At 29.2% G+C, this 20,514-nt stretch overlaps 4 protein-coding genes across 4 annotated transcripts; 1 reads left to right on the top strand and 3 right to left on the bottom strand.

Moving 5' to 3' along the window:
* Positions 1-1,570: 1,570 nt before the first annotated feature.
* On the bottom strand, positions 1,571-2,514 carry LOC132922711 (uncharacterized). Its single transcript, XM_060986362.1, is given in 3 exon segments — positions 1,571-1,607; positions 1,609-1,727; positions 1,815-2,514. Coding segments are annotated over 3 exon segments (657 nt in total). The 5' UTR covers positions 2,316-2,514.
* A 1,584-nt stretch (positions 2,515-4,098) lies between these two features.
* LOC132918957 (uncharacterized) lies at positions 4,099-4,797 on the bottom strand. Its single transcript, XM_060980314.1, has one exon. It carries the CDS (start codon positions 4,795-4,797, stop codon positions 4,099-4,101), a length of 699 nt encoding a protein of 232 aa, XP_060836297.1.
* A 3,552-nt stretch (positions 4,798-8,349) lies between these two features.
* On the top strand, positions 8,350-11,312 carry LOC132919721 (probable cytochrome P450 6a13). The gene is made up of 4 exons (XM_060981514.1): positions 8,350-9,348; positions 10,419-10,643; positions 10,772-11,023; positions 11,089-11,312. Exons 1-4 carry the CDS (start codon positions 8,457-8,459, stop codon positions 11,256-11,258), a joined length of 1,539 nt encoding a protein of 512 aa, XP_060837497.1. The 5' UTR covers positions 8,350-8,456; the 3' UTR covers positions 11,259-11,312.
* Positions 11,313-13,538: 2,226 nt separating this feature from the next.
* On the bottom strand, positions 13,539-18,479 carry LOC132919722 (cytochrome P450 6k1-like). Its single transcript, XM_060981516.1, is given in 5 exon segments — positions 13,539-13,661; positions 13,663-13,783; positions 13,931-14,182; positions 17,204-17,428; positions 17,513-18,479. Coding segments are annotated over 5 exon segments (1,515 nt in total). The 5' UTR covers positions 18,405-18,479; the 3' UTR covers positions 13,539-13,636.
* Positions 18,480-20,514: the final 2,035 nt, after the last annotated feature.

Genomic DNA, 20,514 nt, shown 5'->3' with positions numbered 1-20,514 from the left:
TATTGTGATAACTCTTTTTAAACATATTTTTGAATAAATGTGTTGAATAGTTAAAATCTAATAATGTAGGTTATTAGATATCCTGTCAAGAGGAGGACTTTGTATAGACAAATTTTCATTAAAAATTAATATAAATGATTTAATTTTATGAATTGTAATTGTATATTTAAAAAAAAATATGTTTACAACAATTATGGGTTTTACGTTAAAGCATTGAGATTTTGATATACATATAATTGTTTTTATTATTATTAGTTTAATTTGTATTTGTGAATCAAAAATTTTATTAATTTTATTTTCCTATCAACCTCTATATGACTGAATAATATTATAATAAATATAAATGCTTTCTTGATAATTAAACACATTTTGGTGTTTTGACTTTTGATTTTTAAATCATAAAATATTTAATTCTCTTTATAATTAAAATTACAAAAAGGATTAATGTTTACATGAATGAAGAAAATATATTATCAATTTGTTAGTTATATTGACGGAAACTAGACGTATTATACTTGAGGCGCTGAGCGCAAAAGTAGCCTAATTGAATCAACCATCATTCTGGGTAAATTAGCTTTAACGATTTTACTAAATTAGTATCACTGATAACTATATTTTAATTTTTTTTTTTGGTGGGAGGGTTCTTGTTAAAATCCATTGCAGATTACATCAGCGTTTTTGAAACCAAAAAAAAAGTCAACGTTCCCTAAGTCTTGTTGATTTTATTATATAATATTATTATTTGAAGTTAGTGATGGTAATATGTAAAAGTTTACGAAAAACATTTCAGAAATAAATTTAATAAAATGTTCGTTTTAATGAAAAAATTATTTTTGACAATATTATAAATGTATACCTACAATATCTAATTATATATTTATATGCACCTATCAAGACTTATTGGTACTAGATTTTATGTGATGAACTCAACTTTTAGTTATTATATATAGAGATATTATGATTTATGACTGTACGCACCCAATAATAAGGGCTACACGGAAGATTATTTGTGACATCCGAGTATCGCCGACTATCTATACAATTATGCCTACGCCTCATACCTTTAGGATAAGCAATTTTACGTGCACGACGACACCAAGGAACAGGAAAGATCTATTACGGGAATTATGATGATGCAAGTTAATTATGGGGAGGGGTCTCTGAGGTCGATCCGGTCTGGTACAATGACCAAAGAGCTCACAAAATAGGGACAATACTTAAATTAACTTAGCAATTATTAAAGTCTGGTTATGGTGATGGGATGACGAAGACGATGAATACGGCGGTCATCAAAACCGCACACTTACCGTTCATAACCGCACACATTTATTCTATTGTTAAAAAGGGAAATTTGAAAGGTCGATAGTTCAAAACTGCACACATTTGATTGACAGTTAAAAATTAAACATATTTTATTATTATTAATTAAACAAATAATTTGGTGTTATTTAAAAATGATTTTGTTGTTATTAAAAAATAATTTAGTATTAATTAAAAATCATAATATAAAATAATTCAATTTATAATTAAATTGAAATAAACTTACATCCTAATGTTTTTAAATAATCAATCAAGCTAATCTCGTTGTTAATGAAACGATCATATACATTTAAAATAGATTTTTCTCTCTCCCTGCAGCATACTTTGCGTGTACGGTTCACGTTGCCATTTCGTATGAGTCGAAATTTGGTTTCAGTAATTATCTGTTGTTGTTTTAACACATCTATCTGGAAGAAAAAATAAACAAAAATAAATTAATAATAACCGCAAAAAATGTATTTATTATTTTAAATTCATATTCTTACCAATCTTACCAAATTAAATATAGTAGAACGTGGAACATAAAATTCATGCCCAAGTTGACTATGGTAACTTTCTGCACCGTTAGTCGTTCTTGTACTTTTATTGGGCTCTTCTGCCCACAATATTGGTGAAAAATGATTGGTCTCAATATAATTATCCAATATGTAATCAGCAAAATCGTAATATTGTTTTTCTTCTGGACAAGTAGCCATTATCTCAATAAACGCCTCAGAAATCATATGTGATGGTAAATTAGGCAAACCAAAAAAAAGTTTTAACCATAGTCCAGATTGTGAATTTTTATCGTCGTAGTTTTTTTTTAATATTGGAATGGAACTGATTTTTCTGTACCATGCTTGACCAAGATGGAAACGACAGGCTTTAATAATAATTAAAGGAAATACTTCTTTAGCAGCAATGTGAGCACCGAGTTCAAAATCTAATAGTAAGAGAGAAGGCTGGAATACACTATTGGCATTATTTAAACATAAATCTTTTAATGTTTCCCACATTTGTTTATAAATATCTTTGGTTTTTGATGGCAAAAAACAAAAAACAAGTGGTACGTAATATTGTTTACAAACACCGTGGATGGTATATTGTTGATAAAAATGTTTTGGGCAATAAGTAAAAGTTCCGTCTGCTAATATAAATTCAATTTCATTGCACAAAAATTGGAGATTTGTTTTACATGTCACTATAATTATTTGAGTGGACTCATTCAGAGTTAGATGTTATATACCCCTATTGACTTCTTTTTTGCTGGCTTTTGGAAAACAAATTATTAGATATTATAATTGTTACTTGTTATAAAGTCATTGCTTTTGATTATTAGTATTTAGTAATAACTAATAAGTTATTGCTTATAAACTATATTTATAAAAATTAATAGGTACATTTTGTTATAATTATATACTTTATGTTCTCTCATTCTCTGCCTATTTAATTTTATAATGCAATTTTTACAATTTTCCACGTTTTAAGACTTTTTTTTAAATGTTGTGTGTTTTAATGAATAATACTTAACTAAACTAAATTTATCATCACATAATTATGTACTATGTTTACTGGGAATGGATTATTTAAGATTTAACAATGGTAATTAATTTGATATATAAAATTTAAATAAGCACATACATAACTTATTTCGTTTAAGTATAAAACACATGCGTGCTTGCCTTGTGGACACAAGTTTTTTGTTCAAACTGTGTATAGATCGAATATCTAACCGATTTCCAATCTTCAACAGGCCATGATTTACTCAAGTGCAGATGGTGCACTTGCGCTTGGCACCCAATTTCTGGGGGCCCCCGGGTTCCGTAAGTTGTATAAAATTATTTTTTTAGATTAATTCCACTAACATTTATTTTGTAAAATGTAATACCAATTTTCAACGTAAAAACTTTAAAATGCTCGTCACTCACTATAAAATTATATTATTAACTTTAATTTTGATAATAGGTAAATTGACTTTAATATTACAGCTAACTGTATAAAATTGATTTCGTTGAACGCAAATTTGTTATGTTTTACGTTCGAAAGAGTGTAAGACAGAGAATAGAGACAAGTTGTCTTATTAAAATATAGCCATACAGACTGTATGCACAATACACTTGCTAGTATGACGTGCTCTTATAGCTATGTATATTATCAAAAAAATATATCACTGAATATTCTTAATGACATTACAATCGAATTCAAATTTAATACAAATACACTAATAATAGTGATCCATAGTTAATGTATAGCAAAGCGGTACCCACTTGCCTACCTTTTTTCATTAGTATTTAAAATTTTGCACCAGACACTTAATTCATTTTGATAATAGGTAGTTAATTAATTTAGGTGGCTTTTTGTCGATATACATTTGTCAAATACCTACCATTATTATACACACATTTACGGTTGGTAGTTTGGTAGTGTGGTACGATGTTTTTCTATATCGAATGGTATTTTGTCGGATTTTGATGATGGTGTTTTGACCATGGACTAAGCACTAAGATAATATAAGGTATATCTTAGCACAGAACAATAATCTTAGTCAGTGGTTTTGACGAATGGCCTTTGTCGTTATCACTTGGCTTTTTTTCGGGTGGTTATTAATTGTCGAACAAAGTGACGTGCTTCGATAATTTGCGCCACAGATATTTGGGGTACGACTCGTTTGCGCACATTTGCCTTTTTTACGACACGTTTGCGCACAAAATCACAACTCGTTTGCGCACACATATTTTAGGTTTAAATAATAAAGGTACAACTCGTTTGCGCACACATATTTTTTTATTGGTTATAAAATCATACTAATTTTGTATGGTGGCATACAAGTCCGATTTTCTTTATATAAGTTAAGCGATCAATTATTTTATTTTTATATTCATTCCAAATATTTTCCAATTGTATCTGCTTATTGATTGTCTCTTTTTTCTTGTAGTTTATGATATTATTATTTATCGAATTAATTTTTAAATCAGTTTCACTCTGAATATCAATAATTACGTCAATTACTTGATGTATGTGTGGATGAGCAGTGTAAAACTGACTGTTATAATGTTTGTGATAACTTTCTGCACCATTAGTAGTCTTAGGATTAGGTTCACAAGCCCATAATTTAGGGGGAAAATTACTGTCCGATGTTATGTAATTTTCTAAAATATAATCGGAAAATATAGAAGTAGTACTTGGCGCTAACGACATAAGATCACAAAATCCATCAGAAACTTCTTCAGGAGGTAAATAACTTAATCCAAAAAAATATTTCATCCATTTGCCAATTTCAGAGTCATTGTTTAAGTACGCGCTCGATAATATTTTGTGTTGTTGAATATGTCTAAACCAATTTTGTCCTAAATGAAAGTTACAACATGCAATTTTGTAGTTAGGAAAAATTTGCAATACTGCATTATGCGCAGCTTTTTCAAAGTCTACATGAAAATTGCTTAAATTTATTATTTTACCAGTAATTTGAATACATATATTTTGTAATGTATTCCACATATTGACGTAAGTATCAGTATGTTTGTTACTTAAAAAACAAAACGCCACAGGAACATAAAAATTGTTTATATATACGTGAATAGTATAAAGTTGAACAAAATATTTCGGAGCGAATGTAAATGTCCCATCCCCAAAAACGTGTTCTGCACTTTGTAGCAATTTCAAATTATTTTTATATGTTAATATAAATATATTATACATATCGCTATATTGAAGATGTTCAGAGTTATCATTTTTTTGCAGTTCCCGGCGTATTAGTTTATTTGGTTTAATGTGTAAATCCTCTTCTGCTCTACGTTTTAAATTGCTTCTTGCTACTTCTCGATGAATTGTTCGGTTGTCGTACTCTTCATGGGTATGCGTGTTTGTCATTTTTAAAATTGTATATTTTATATTATTAACCAACCTAACTACAAGACTCACGGAACATTTTTTATTTGTACACCTACAATGTATATCACCTGATTTCAACGTTTGAAATTCTCTAAATTTATAATTATCTATATTTATGCACTTTTTACTTCGACGCGTTTCAAAAACATCAGAAACTTCGATATCCATAGTCAGTATAATAGTTATAGTACTGGTTTCTGGCGAACGACTGTTTAAAAGTATATTATATTTAATACACGTCGATTATTTTTAATGATAATCATGACTAATGATATCGATTATTGATATGCTGATAATTTGTATCGATAATACTTTAGGTAAGTCCAAATTAAAAAATATAAAATATTATATTATATTATGTTACGCAGTAACATTTATGTTGTGCGCAAACGAGTCATCGATATTTAGGTAAAAAATTTGGATTGTGCGCAAACGAGTTGCACCGGATATTTGTGTATCTATCTCATCAGTGTCACGATTTAAGATATAAGTACATATTAATATATTATAAGTCTTTATATACCTATCTTAAATCGTGCTCAGTCTCAGTGTACATAATATTATGTTATCACCACGATATACAAAAAATATTTATAAATATATATATATATATATTATTTAGGTTTATCTTCACTGAGATAGATAACAACTACTGGAGTGCGGACTCCGCTTCAAATGCCCAATTGCTTATTTTTTTGTAAATAAAATCAATGGTACCTAGTGCTTTAAGTACTTTTGTAACTAATGCTATTCTAAAGCGTAATGAGATAGGGATTCGTATATGGAGCGTAACCTGCGATGGAGCTCGTACCAATGTTCAGTGTTTCAAAAACTTGGGTTGCAATTTTAATCCTGATGATCCGGATTTTAATTGTAAATTTAATGCTGGTAATTTAGAAGTCAATGTTATATTTGACGCATGCCATATGATCAAACTTGCAAGGAATTCTTTGGCTGATAAAGGTGCTTTTAAAATTAATAATAGTCTTATAGAATGGCAATTTATAAAAGCATTAAGTAATTTACAAAGTCATATTGGTTTGAGATTTGCAAATAAATTGACATCACTACATTTAAATTACAGGAACAATATTATGAAAGTTAGGTCGGCAGTTCAGACATTGAGCAGTGGTGTAGCTGATGCAATTGAATATTTAAAAAATAGAGGAGATATGCAATTTCAAGAAAGTGAATCAACAGTTTACTTCGTTAGACAAATTGATAGATTATTTGATATATTAAACTCTAGAATACCCTTTTCAAAAGGCTTTAAAAGCCCTATTAATAGTGGTAATATTAAGTCTATTGAAACTGTATTCGATAGTACTACTGAATACATAAAAAAATTAATGGTAGAAGAAAGGCCAATTTACACTCATGCCAGAAAGATGTTTGTTATAAGATTTATCACTAGTATAAAAAGTACTTTAGAAATTTCATATAAACTACTATACAAAACTCAGAGTCCTTTAAAGTTTGTTCTCACATATAAACTCTCACAAGACCACCTAGAACTATTTTTTGCTTGTGTTCGTTCAAAAGGAGGGTGTAATAATAATCCCAACTGTTACCAATTTAAAAATACTTTGAAACAACTATTATTTACAGTAGTATGAAAAGGGGGCTTTCAGCACCTCGTCCTCGTCTTTGGCTCGTCCTCGTCTCGTCCTCGTCTTTCGCTCGTCTTTTGCTCGTCCTATTGTCTTGCCGCCGCCCCCACTCTATAGCTCGTCCGCCGCCCGACCGTGCACGTTCACGGCATATTTTGCTCACCCCGCAACCCCCTCATCCGCCTACCAAAGCAACCTCGCTTAGATCGTCCGGTCGGTCACGTGACGGACATACCATATTACCGTACATGCACTACTTTATTGTACATGCACCAAAAATATTATTATAATAATTATAATGATAATAATAGGTTGACGTTAATGCTAGACAGGCGCTTATATAGGCTATACATAATACATAGGTGCTAAGTCGATGAGGTATTAAAAGGAACGGACGTATAAAACGATAAACGTGTATAATATCATAATACCTCATTATAAGTTGACAGTATCAGCTAAAATGAATTTTGGTTGTGGGTCACATTAACCTGGAGTAAGTACATGAGGACAAGGCGGGTGTTGCTCATTATGAGCGATATGTTACTAAATTATAGCATTGATTATAGACTAGTCGATTCCAACCGTACCCGGAATACGCGAAAAAAATAGGTGATGGCGGAAAAATATTGAATTTGTATTATCTGAGTTTAAAAGTTATAATGAGGGGTACAAATGTACAATCTAGCGAAATATTAAGTTCCCTGGTTCGGAAAAAAAGGTTGGAGACCAGCGGTCTATCCTATATAATCAATGGTAGTAACTAATAGCAATATAGGTACTATAAGTTAATGTGTATAATATAGAGAAGGGATGGGCAACTGAAAGTTATTAGAGGGCCAATTTTTAGAAAATTAAAATTTAGCGGGGCAGAGTATAGAGAGCAAAAAAGCAAAAAAAAAAAAAGAGTCATTCAAAATATGCATTTTAATTTAGCATAGATGTAGCATAGAGTAAAGACGATTGACTTTGAAATTGTATGATTTAAATTAAAAATGTAGCGCGGGCCAAGTAAAAAAGGTTGATTTTATTAAAAATTGACCCTTATACTGCAGAATAATATTTATCTGCGCGGGATTTGATAGGATAACCTATATTAATTTTTGCATAAATAATTTAAGACAATGATCTAATACACCTACTTAACAACAATAAACAAGTATTGAAGATAAGAACTTGATAGAAATACCTCAAATACCTGATGACCTGTAATATTGATGATTATAAAATATAATTTTTTATATGATAAGAAAATAACAATATTTATAAAATATATGCCAACAGAGAGTGTACACGAAGAAGGCTTTATATGTAATCAACATCAATCCATTAACTGCAGTTTTCAAATCCAAAATACTTGAAATATCAATAAGGTACTTAAAAAAATATAAAAATTTAAATAAACCTATACATCATATACATATATAAACGTGACGGCCGTACTCGAAGCGAAACTCTGTACGGTATATGACGTAATCTGCGTTATAGTAATAACGAATAGTTAATAACACCGAGAAGCGCGTTCTATATAACGCTAAAAAAATAACATATAAACGCCGTGAGTGGATGCAATTCCACTCAGTCGTGCATTCGCGCGTATCAAGTGCGTGATCGTAGGACACGGAACAATACGCGTGATTGCTCAAGAATCTCGGGAAGATGATTTCGTGGACGATCGTCTGTCTAACCGATTCGTTTACCGTCATATGCACTACAGTGATCGGTGTACTGCTTTATTATTATTCGACGTCTACGCACGGCAAATGGAGGAAAGCAAACGTGCCGCACACGAGACCGGTACCGTTGTTCGGCAACTTGTTCAGAACGACGCTAGGGCTCGAAAGTGAAAATGAGACGTTCGATAAGATATACAAACAATTTCCGGATAAAAAAATTTGCGGTTTGTACCAGATGAGGACGCCGTACTTGATGATCCGAGACCCGGAACTCATAAACAACGTGCTCATCAAAGACTTTGCGCACTTCACGGACCACGGATTCAAAATGGACCCGTCCGTGAACTTCTTGGCGAGCAGTTTGTTTTTCACGAATGGCCAGAAGTGGAAGATCATGAGACAAAAGATGAGCCCGGGATTTACATCCGGTAAACTCAAGCTGATGCACAGTCAGGTTAAAAAATGCAGCAAAGATATGATTGACTATATCGACGCGAAATCGAAGACGACCGATCAGTTCGACGTGCACGATATCATGAATAAATACGCCACCGACGTCATAGGGACGTGTGCTTTCGGTTTGAAATTAAATAGTATGATAGACGAAGACAACGAATTTCGAAAGTGTACGAAATTAATATTTAAATCGCCGTTTAGGATAATTGTTGCCAACCTGCTGCAAATGGTTTCACCAAAACTTGCGAGTATTTTAAAAATAAGATTCCACTCACCGGAAGCTATGGACTATTTTAATTCAACATTTAGAGGTGTAATCGAATATAGAGAAAAGAACAATGTGAATAGGAACGATGTGGCGCAGACACTTATTCAAGCTAGAAAAGAACTTGTACTAAATAATATCTCGTATCCCGAAGGTAAAAAAATGAAGATTATAATATACAACTTATGTATAGACAGTGGCGTATACAAGGGGGGGACGTGGGGGGGTCAGACCCCCCCTAATTGGCTTTTTATTATTTTTTTTATTTTTGCTTACATTATGCAGTATGCACTATAATGTAATATTTTGTGATATTATGATCTATCGAGCTATTGAATTTTCACAATTTTGTCAACACTAAATACCTGCCATTATAATTTTATTTTATTTGTATAGCAAAGTAATATTTATTTAGTCGAAATGGTCAATGACGACTATGTTTATACTTTATTATAGCTTATCTTATTATTATTTATAGAGACAATACTTTATATATAAATATTTAATAATATGTATGTAGGATCGACTAAAAGGGCTATGCTTCCACTGTGAGCCTGCAGTGTTTAAAATGTATCAGATATTATCGCTGTTATTAGATTATGAACAACGACTAATGAGATCAATGATCATATTGTCGCTACAGGGTTAGTTCACCGCGTATATGTAGTACACTAGTAGATATGTACATAGTACGTATCATTTATTTATCTATAATCTAAAAAAAGACATTCACGAGATTGTTGAAAATATGTGAAAATGTATTTATTACAGGAACGGCTAAATGGCCTAACACTTATGCCAGTTTATAGAAATATTTAATTACAGCAGAAGTTTTAGACTAACTAGCAAAAAAGAAAAAGAAGAGAAAACTAGATTTGTTAATTTAATTATTATTTATTTTATTTATACATTTAATGATGTAGCGTTTTATAATACAGAAGTTTTGACTTAATGGAATATTGGAGTGAATACTCTTCCATATCGTGTTTAATGTAAATTTTGAATCAATTAAAATTATATTCTTGTTCCTCATTTGTTCCTATATTTTACTACCCAAGTAAAAAGTTTTGGAAGGGCGGAGGATTTTTCAATTTTCCCCTCCCATTTAGCTTTTTTTTTTATCCCATCCCTTCAGAAATCATGCTTACGCCACTGCGTATAGACATTATACCGTGATTGTTGAATGTTTTATTTAAAATTATAATTTAATTTTTTTTTCGGCAGAGAAATTTACAGAAATGGATATAATTTCAAATGCGATTTTAATGTATTTGGCTGGTGCCGAACCGGTATCCGATACGTTGGCTTTTTGTTTATATGAGTTAGCGATGAATAAACATGTACAAGACAAATTGCGTGAACATATTAACAAGACAAAAGAAAAACACGGTGACGAATTTAGTAACGATTATCTGATGGATCTTCATTACGCTGACATGGTTATAACAGGTAACTATTTTTCTACTTTCTAGCAAATCTTAAACGTGTTATAAAATATTGTTTTTTAGGAAAACATTCTTAAATAAAATAGAGAGATTCAATTTTGTTAAAATGTAATATTTTTAATTATATTTCAGAAACATTGCGTAAAGTCAACGGAACTATTATTTTGTTTAGAATAGCTACTAAGACTTACCAAGTCCCAAACTCGTCATTAGTAATTGAAAAAGGTCAACAAATAATAATACCGAATTACAGCATACACCATGATCCAAAATATTATCCTAATCCTGACGTTTTTGATCCGGAAAGGTTTTCTCTGGAAGAAAAATCCAAACGACCTAGTGGCACTGAATTGTTGTTTGGCGACGGACCTCGATTTTGTATTGGTAATATTATATTTTTATGCTTGGTATTCATTGTTTTTTTGTTGTATTGATATTTTGGTTTTCAGGTAAACGCTTGGCTGAATTGGAAATGAAATTAGGTCTCTCAGAAATAATTTCGAAATTTGAAGTTTTACCGTGTGTAAAAACTGAAAATCCTATTAAATTGGCGAAGGCTGGAGGTGCTATTAGACCAAAAAATGGAATTTGGTTATGTCTAAAACCAATCGTTGTTTAATAATGTTATTTAATGATTTAGTAGTTCGAATACAGTTTTGTTTGCATGGTTCAATTTATCAGAATTTTATAAATATTTATTTAGTATACTCGATGATAAATATTTGAATATATTTGATTATTTTTTAATTAATAATGATGGTTAATACTAATGGTTTTTTAATATTAATGTAAATTATTTAATATATTTTTGTGTGAACTGTACGTTGTATGAAAATATCATACTATATTATGAATTAATTAAATTTAGAAATAATTTATTAAGTATTGTATTATTACATTTTTTAATGCTAACAATAATATTTAAAACTGAAAATATAATTATACACAAAGCAATTTTTTATTTTTTATTATTAAGTATTAATCAAGGTTACTAAACAGTAAGCAACTGTCAACTATTAATATAAAAAACAATAATAATAGTTTTAAAATGTTAAGAAATGTTCGTATGTTTTTGTTGATTTGGGCCCACCAAAGTATACAAACTAAATTCCCTATTCGAAACCGCCACCGAAGTTAATGATCCAAACAGTTTTTTTACAAGGAAAATTGTTTTAAGATACAAATGGAACACGTCAAATTATTGAAAAAAAATCAAATAAATTCATCGCTTTGCTCAGAATCTAATAAAATAAAAACTATCAATAAACAAATCCATTAACATAATAACATTATATAAACCAATTAATAACTATAATTTTTATATAGTATTTTAATTTTAGATATAACACGGAGTCGTATTGAACGCTATACCCAGGACCGGCTCAAGTGTTTAAACACACCTAGGCAAATTTGAGTTTTTCCGCCCCTTATATGTAAATACCTCATCAAATCTGTAATACAAAAATGTTAAATGCTGTCTCTGAAAAATGCCGTCCTATAGGCGTGGGCTCATGCCGCCTATCCCTTGAGCCGGGCCTGGCTATACCTTAACGTGGTTCAGCTATATAAGAATTTGTACGGTTGAAATTTAAAATGCATTTAAAAATAAGTTTAACATACGTCTATAGTTAATACGTAATATAAAAATTGTATACTGTAAATAATGTGAATAGGTTTACCGTATTGCGTACATTTATATTAACCACCAAGGATAAACCAATTAAATCGAATTAAGATCAAATAATATTCTCTTTAATTTTATTGAACGGGTTTGTTCTTGTCGTTCATGACTACTGTAAAGGTACATAGTGCAAAATTGCTCAAGTCAATGAAAATATAGAAAACACAATTCAGTGCAATGGGATCAGTAATAACGGATTTTGTATTTTTTAACTATGATTTAGTGACAGAGAACGGTGTATTAATAAACTGATTTCGAGTAAAGTCAGTTGTTTATATACGACGCCAAACGAACGACACAATTGGCTTACGACTACAGACCCTTGTGATGCATAAAGCGTTATATTTATAGTGCAGTCGTTTTAATATTATGCAGCTCGATGACATAATCTATTACAAAAACCAACCTAATTGCCCTTAAAATAGGTACTTATGAGTATCCCTAGTCTAGGGAATGGATTTTAATGTAATAATAAAAAAAATCAAAATAGGTTTAGTGTAGGTATATTAGCTATATCACCGATGTCTAATAATAATATTCTTTGGGATTTCTAATTATTTCACATTTTTAGTCTATTATTTTTTCCAAATACAATATATGCAACATTTTCTTTAGCTAAATTTTCTATGTGACCTTGTGCTTCTTTAACAATACATATTATATGGCCATCTGATAAGGACATATTTCGGGTTTACAAGTGTTTTATCATATGAACAAAATAAAAAAAACAACAACAAATTTTAGCAATTATTTTTGAAATATTTCCAATCAAATTATTAGCCATTTATATGTTGTAGGTTACGTAAAATATTTTTATTATTGTTGAAAATCGACAAAAAAATCGAAATAAATCAAAAATTACAAACAAAATATTAAATATATTTATAAAATATGTACTGATTTACAAAATATGTAAAAATATCTAAAAAAAATAATCTAAATCATACACATTTTATTCGGATTAAAAATTTCTCATTCCAATAAAAATTTTATATGTTTTTAGAATAAATTCTGTTTCCTAGATATTATTAAATAATTAATTTGTATTTGTATATATTTTAAGAGTATAGGTAACAAAAAAAATAATAATTTTGACATAAGATTGTATTCAAAATGATTTTTTTATAAATATTTATACCTAATTTGACTTCTAATACTATGATAATTTGTTAATTATCTTTATAAAACATCACTTTTCATTCATTAAAAATAATAAAATTCAAGTGTAAAAAATATATTATTATTAAACACTATACAGGCACATGAATATGATCATCATTAATAGACCTGTTATGATGTATTGATTGGTTTTAGAGTCAACCAAATGCCATTCTTTGGTTTTACAGCCATTCCTTTTGCTAAAATTTGTATTGGATTTTCAGTTTTGCTGCATGGTAAAAGTTCAAAGTTGGAAATTATTTCTGATAAACCTAATTTTAATTCCAACTCAGCCAAACGTTTTCCTGCAAATCAACATTTTATTCATTATTTTAACTAATCAAATATTGATATTAATTTATTTGACTATAATAATGTATTTAATATATTCTATATATATATATATATATATATATATATATAGAGAGAGAGAGAGAAAGAGAGGTTGATACCTATACAAAAACGAGGTCCATCTCCGAAAAATAATTCAGTGCCATTAGGCCGTTTTGATTTTTCCTCAGGAGAAAATCTTTCTGGATCGAAAACGTCTGGATTAGGATAATACTTGGGATCTTGATGAAAGCTATAAATTGGTATTATTATCTTTTGTCCTTTTTCAATAACTAGTGACTGGTCGGGTACTTGGTAAGCCTTAGTCGCTTCTCTAAATAGAACAATAACTCCACTGTGTTTGCGCATTGTTTCTAAAACAGTTCACATATTATATTAAACATAGTATAAGTTATATACGATTTAATTTAAATACAGTCAAGCCAAGAGTAAACATCGAATATGAAGTAATACAATCTGTGGGTATACAGTTTTCAGCTTACACCTGAATAATATTATCTGTATAATCATGGATAATACATTTTATAAACGACAACACCCTTTAAACGAATCAGTTGAATTTCTGCAGGTGGACATCAAATAGTTTTTTTTTTTACCTAGAAACATTTTTCCACAGTGGTTTTATTTGTTAGAATTTGTTATTTGTACATAACTGTTATCACTACTACTATTGTTATATAAAATTGTTTATATTATTATTTAGAATTTAGATATAAGTAGAGTCGTAGAGAGAAAGATGAATTAGAATGTGCGTTAATTAACACAAAACAGACAACGAAGGTCGGAGCTCTAGTGTCGGAAAGGCACATTTGTAAAGGCCCCTGGAGCATTATTTTTAGGGGCCCAATACTGAAAAACTGCAAAGGCATTAAAAAACTAATCTTATTATAATTTTTTCATTGTTATATAATTAATCAATTTTAAATACATTTTAGATGTTGAGTTGATGGATTAAATTTTGAAATTTTAAATTTCTAAAGATAAATTATGTTTTATTACTTTTATTATTTTTATTTATTGTTATTTTTTGTGTTCCATTTTTTAGGAACAGTAAAAATACTTTGAATTTTGGGGATAGATTCTGGTAAAAATTGAATCTAGTTGTTACATGGGAGAAGGGGTCAAAAGTAAATAACTGTAGGGACTTTTTTTTACTGAATATTCATATTATAATTTATTAGACGTAAAATAATTACATTCTATTGTATATTTATATTAAAAACCTATTATTATTCACACCGTTTTACGGAAAGTCGGTATTGACCCAAAAGTTAATATATAATATATATGATATAAATGTTCACTGTTTTAATAATTAAATATGAATAATAAAATAATTAATTAATTAAACCTACGGTTTAAACAATATTAATATAAATTCATATAATATCATAAAATAAATTTAATAATGTATATGCTGACGATCGTAAATGTTGTTCGTATGCGATTTGCCGATTTATTATTTAAATAAAAATTAATTCTTATATTAATATAGTGACTTATTCAATGATAAGGACGATGAGGTACACCATCAACTATTGCACCTAAGAACGATTAGACGACTAGTGATTACCCACTCTCCCTTTTTTATTTTAATATTAATAAAAAATAGTAAATAATTTATTACAAAAACTCTTGTATTATATATATAAAATAAATTAATATTAAGCGCATAACATTGACAATATAAAAATAAGACAATTAAATGAAATTTTATTCCTTGGATATTCCTTGTATGAGCAATAAAAAAAATATAAAGTATTTGCTATTATTTTAATCAGTTCTAAAGTATCAATGATTATTGATTACCCCCTTTTTTACGCACATTAACATTAATGCTTTTATACAGTGTTGTAAAATATACTTAATAAAAATATTCATCTACAGATACTTATTTTTAAAAGTAATAAAATACTCGCCAAAATAAATATTTGTGTACCTATCACACATTTGCATGCAGGTATTTAAAAAAAACATTTATAGATACGTTCAAGTAGTTTCAACAGTTTAACATGACAATCATAGCATATTTTTTTGCCTTATAAATTAACTGAAACGAGTTTTTTTTTAGCATTTTAATGTTAATAGAATCTAAAATAGAAAATATATGATCTAAAAAGTAATTTATCATATTAAAGTCGATATTAATGACCGAAAAGGTTATTGGAGAATATTAATTTTTATAGAAATATTAAATAAAAATATTTTAATTTTAGATTTTCTTCTGTTAACTCGTAATATACAATTTTTCAATCTTTTTATGTTTTATGCTATCAAATTTTATTAAAATTATGTAAAATACTGAGTTGTTTGAAAATAGTATAATATATATTTCAAAAAAATATAATGTATTATTAGGCGAATTTAATTTTTCTATTGCAGCAAAATTTAGAGGATGCAATTATTAATCTATTATTAATTATTAGAATATAAATTTATGATAGATACAGAACTAACTACTATATCATTGTGTACTATATATTAGTAAATAATCTTGATTCTAACAATTTTAGATTTTCCAATATTTACTTCGTTAACCATCAATCATAATTTATATTACGGTAGTAACACTATAGTATAGTGTATAGTGACTATACCCTACCTATTTCGGTTTCATTAGAAAGAAGTTTTGCATATTAACAACTGGGTTGAACTAAAGTGGAGTTGAAAGATTAATTTAAAAAATTTAATTGTACAATATTATGTTCAAAAAATATATATATATCATATTATAAGTTTTTTATTTTCAAACGTAGTAATTTTAATCTTAATCTGAATTTTTAGCAATTAATTTTTTTTTTTTTTTAGTTTATAATTCAAATCATATTTTATATTATTCTTTGCTTATTAATAAGGATGATTTTTATTTTATTAAGTTAAAATAAATTTAAGATATTATAATTAAAATTTATTGATATTTTATTTATATTAATTTTGTATAATATTTAAATTGAAAATCCCCCTACAGGTATTTACATAATTATACAAAATAGTAATTAGGTAATTCATAATATAATTATTAATACGAACATTTTTATTAAATAAACATAAAAAAACGATCGCATAATTTCTTAGTTATCGTTACGATGCAAAAAATGAACCAATTTTTAATGCTATTAATAATTAATAGATAAAGTTCCAGGAGGGAGTATTGATGTGATATCTTATAAAAATAAAATGATTAAAATAAGGGGGTGCCATCAAATTTCCCGAGAATTGTGTCCTCCTCCTATCTTGTACAAATCCTGGATCTGCACCTACTGAATTCCACAGTTATTTTTGTACCAAAACGACTGATAACAAAACTACACAAACGAACTATAATGTGGTCGTGATTTGTATTCAATCGTTTTCTAGTATTGTTGAAAATTTACCCAATAAAACCATGTCGGCGTAATGTAGATCCGCCAAGTAATTGTGATTGAACTCTCCGCCATGCTTTTCTCTTGTCTCGAAAATATGCTGACGCAGTTTGTCTTGGATTGGTTTATTCAACGCTAATTCATAAAAACAAAAAGCTAACGTATCGGATACAGGTTCAGCACCAGCAATAAACAGTAAAATCGCATTTGCAATAATGTCCATTTCCGTAAATTTTTCTGCAAAAATAAACAATAAAATAAATAATTGAGTAAACAATAATTATTATCAGCTATAAACCGTAATCAAGTAATATTTTTTACCTTCAGGGGATGAATCGTTATTCAAAACAAGCTCTTTTCTAGCTTGCATCAATGTTTGTGCCACATCGTTTCTTTTCACGTCATTCGATTCCCTATACGTAATGACTTCTTTAAATGTTAAATTAAAAAATTCGATTACTTCCGGTAAAAATTGTTGAATTTGCAACATATTTGGAATTTTCGGTGAAATCATGCCCAACATGACGACGATGAGCTGTCTATATGTTGTTTTGAATAATTGTCGTCCATTTTTCCGAAATTCACTGTCTTCATCTGTCATACTACCCAATTTCAAACCGAAAGCACATGTCCCAATGACATCGGTGGCGTATTTCCCCAACAAATCATGTATCTCAATTTCATCGGTCATATTCGATTTTTTATTGAGATAGATTAATAGCTCTTTGCTACAGGCTTTGACTTGGTCGTACATCAACTTGAGTTTACCGGACGTGAACCCAGGGCTGAGCTTTTGTCGCATTATCTTCCATCTCTGTCCGTTCATGAAAAACAGACTATTTGACATGAGATTGATCGACGGATCCAAATAGAAACCATGGTCGGTGAAATACGCAAAGTCTTTGATGAGCATCGAATTGATCAATTCTGGATCTCGAATCATTAGATATGGCGTCCTCATCTGATAAAACCCACAAATTTTTTTATCCGGAAACTGTTTATAAATTCTATCGAACGCTACTGCTTGGTTTTCAAGCCCTAGTAGTGATTTTACTAAATTCCCAAATAACGGAACGGGTTTCATATGCGGTACTTTCGCTTTTTGCCATTTGTCGTATGTGGAAGTTGAAAAATAATACAGAAGTAAGACAGTCACGGACGTACTTACTAAGGTAAAATAATCAAACAAATAGTGTAAAATAATCGAAATCATCGTTAAAATGCAGCTACTATTACACAAGGTTCTTTACACACAGGTACCGAACTACTGTGTACAAAATTCATAAACACTATAAATATAATGACTATACGTCCCTAATTACATACACATTCAAATATTAGATTACACAAATTTATGTATATAATTGACTGATTTCAATTGTTAACTTCATATTTGAAGTACTCTCAGCACTCGCTGATAAAAAAATAATCATAATGATGTCATATTTATAAAATACGTTCAAGTTGTTGTCTTCATTGTTATCATATACTTACCAAAATACGTTAGTATTGACTTGTACTGATTAATAATAACATTAAAACATATAGTGTATGCTTTAATGTTGACGGCAATTACTTCAACCTACCGTAATATACCTACCTACTAATTGAAAAACAAATCACTCATTATTATATTATATAGTAATTAGTATAATATAAATATTAAAACAAATTATGAAACATCTTAAAAAACTCGATTTAAAATAAGAATCGTTATTCGTTAACATCCGTTATAGGCTGTCGAATTGCTACAAATTATAAATATAACTAAGAAGTATATCATTGTTTCGCAATAACCGCGAATCTTTGGACTCGCCAACATGAATCGCGATACGCAAGTATATATAATTGGATTGATTGATTATACAATGCCTTATTGTCATAAGTGTTGATCATTCCTGTCGTCGGTATTACACAGGCTCACACAAATCGTACTTACAAAAACAACAGCATTCGAAGGACGCCGCAACAACTGCAGGGCCGTGGCCTAAGGATTTCAGATCTTCGAGAAGAGGAACGGGGACGCCATATATATATAATCAAACCCCCAGCACAGCATACACAGATGTATAGCAGAGTCTTTGAGTCCAAAACACCTTCACGCATTACACCACGCGCTACCACATCATATTCGCATGTTCTTCTATACTCAAATTAAACTAAAAACACAACCATTTTAAAAGTATCATTGACTTTACAATTATTTCGAAGTAACGACTGAAGCGATGGAAAGTATAGGCGTTCTATAATTCAACACAGTATACCTATATTCTGTAGCTTGTGCTTAGTAAATTTGTACGATACAATCGCGTTCAATGTTTTACATTTTTCTACAACTGGTTATTATAATCCTATTAAACGAGTTACAATTATTACTAATAATATGTAAAAATCTTTTTGATCACAAGATTTGGGTAAACTCAAATTGTCTACCTTAGGATCTTATACAGGCAATTCCAACACTTCTGTACACGCTTTATATTATTTTTTCTATGATCCCTATAAGTCAAACATATTAAAAGTATAGAAAAATATTCCATACTAAATTGTGTATTTTTGAAATATCACAGGATAACAATTACAACTTTAAATTGTCCACAACTTGTTGAAAAATTAGTAAACAGTTATCAGATAAAGAATAATGAAAATATTTACTTTTATAAAATGACGTCTTCAATAAGCGATTTCAATACGTATAACACTTAAGGTTTATTATTACACTACCTATATAGGCGTATTATATGTATCTTAAGTGCAATATCATCATATCACTTTTAACTTATGTTTTAAGTTATTTTTGTTACTTATACCATTGCTATATTAAGTCAAATGTTGAAGTGCTAAAAGTAAAATTCCCCGCGCACAAACCTCTATTCGTTTACTTGAAAGTTTAAATCAAAGTGTAAGTAAACAAAAAAATATTGCACGTATTTATTATATTAACCTATAATTTTCTTATCGTGTTTAACATGATATAATACATGCATATAATGTATATGAGACGTGGTTCTGCACCCAGAGAGATGAACAACTATTATTACACCATTTATTTTCGCATTATATTTTAGTGCGTTGTCTTCATTATTACACGATGAATTATAATCGATTAAAAAAATATATATATATGTAAGAACCTCGATTTAGAAAAACTTGTGGACAAATTACTATTCAAGACTCAAGTGTTTACAATTTAGGAGTACATAATATTCTATGTTTATAATTATGTTTATATTATATAAAAATAATATTGAACTATGTACCTATCTATTGTAAAACGTTGCCCATCTCTATGGTACGAATTAATACTAAACGGAGGAACACGA

Source organism: Rhopalosiphum padi, chromosome 2 (genome assembly GCF_020882245.1).
Source record: "Rhopalosiphum padi isolate XX-2018 chromosome 2, ASM2088224v1, whole genome shotgun sequence".
NCBI lineage: Eukaryota > Metazoa > Arthropoda > Insecta > Hemiptera > Aphididae > Rhopalosiphum > Rhopalosiphum padi.
This window is presented reverse-complemented; position numbering and strand designations above follow the sequence as displayed.

Coding starts and splice junctions, on each gene's coding strand:
- LOC132918957 (XM_060980314.1), bottom strand. CDS start 4,797: ATGTGGAATACATTACAAAATATATGTATTCAAATTACTGGTAAAATA.
- LOC132919721 (XM_060981514.1), top strand. CDS start 8,457: ATGATTTCGTGGACGATCGTCTGTCTAACCGATTCGTTTACCGTCATA. Junction 9,349..10,418: donor TAATATCTCGTATCCCGAAG/GTAAAAAAATGA, acceptor TTTTTTCGGCAG/AGAAATTTACAGAAATGGAT. Junction 10,644..10,771: donor CGCTGACATGGTTATAACAG/GTAACTATTTTT, acceptor ATTATATTTCAG/AAACATTGCGTAAAGTCAAC.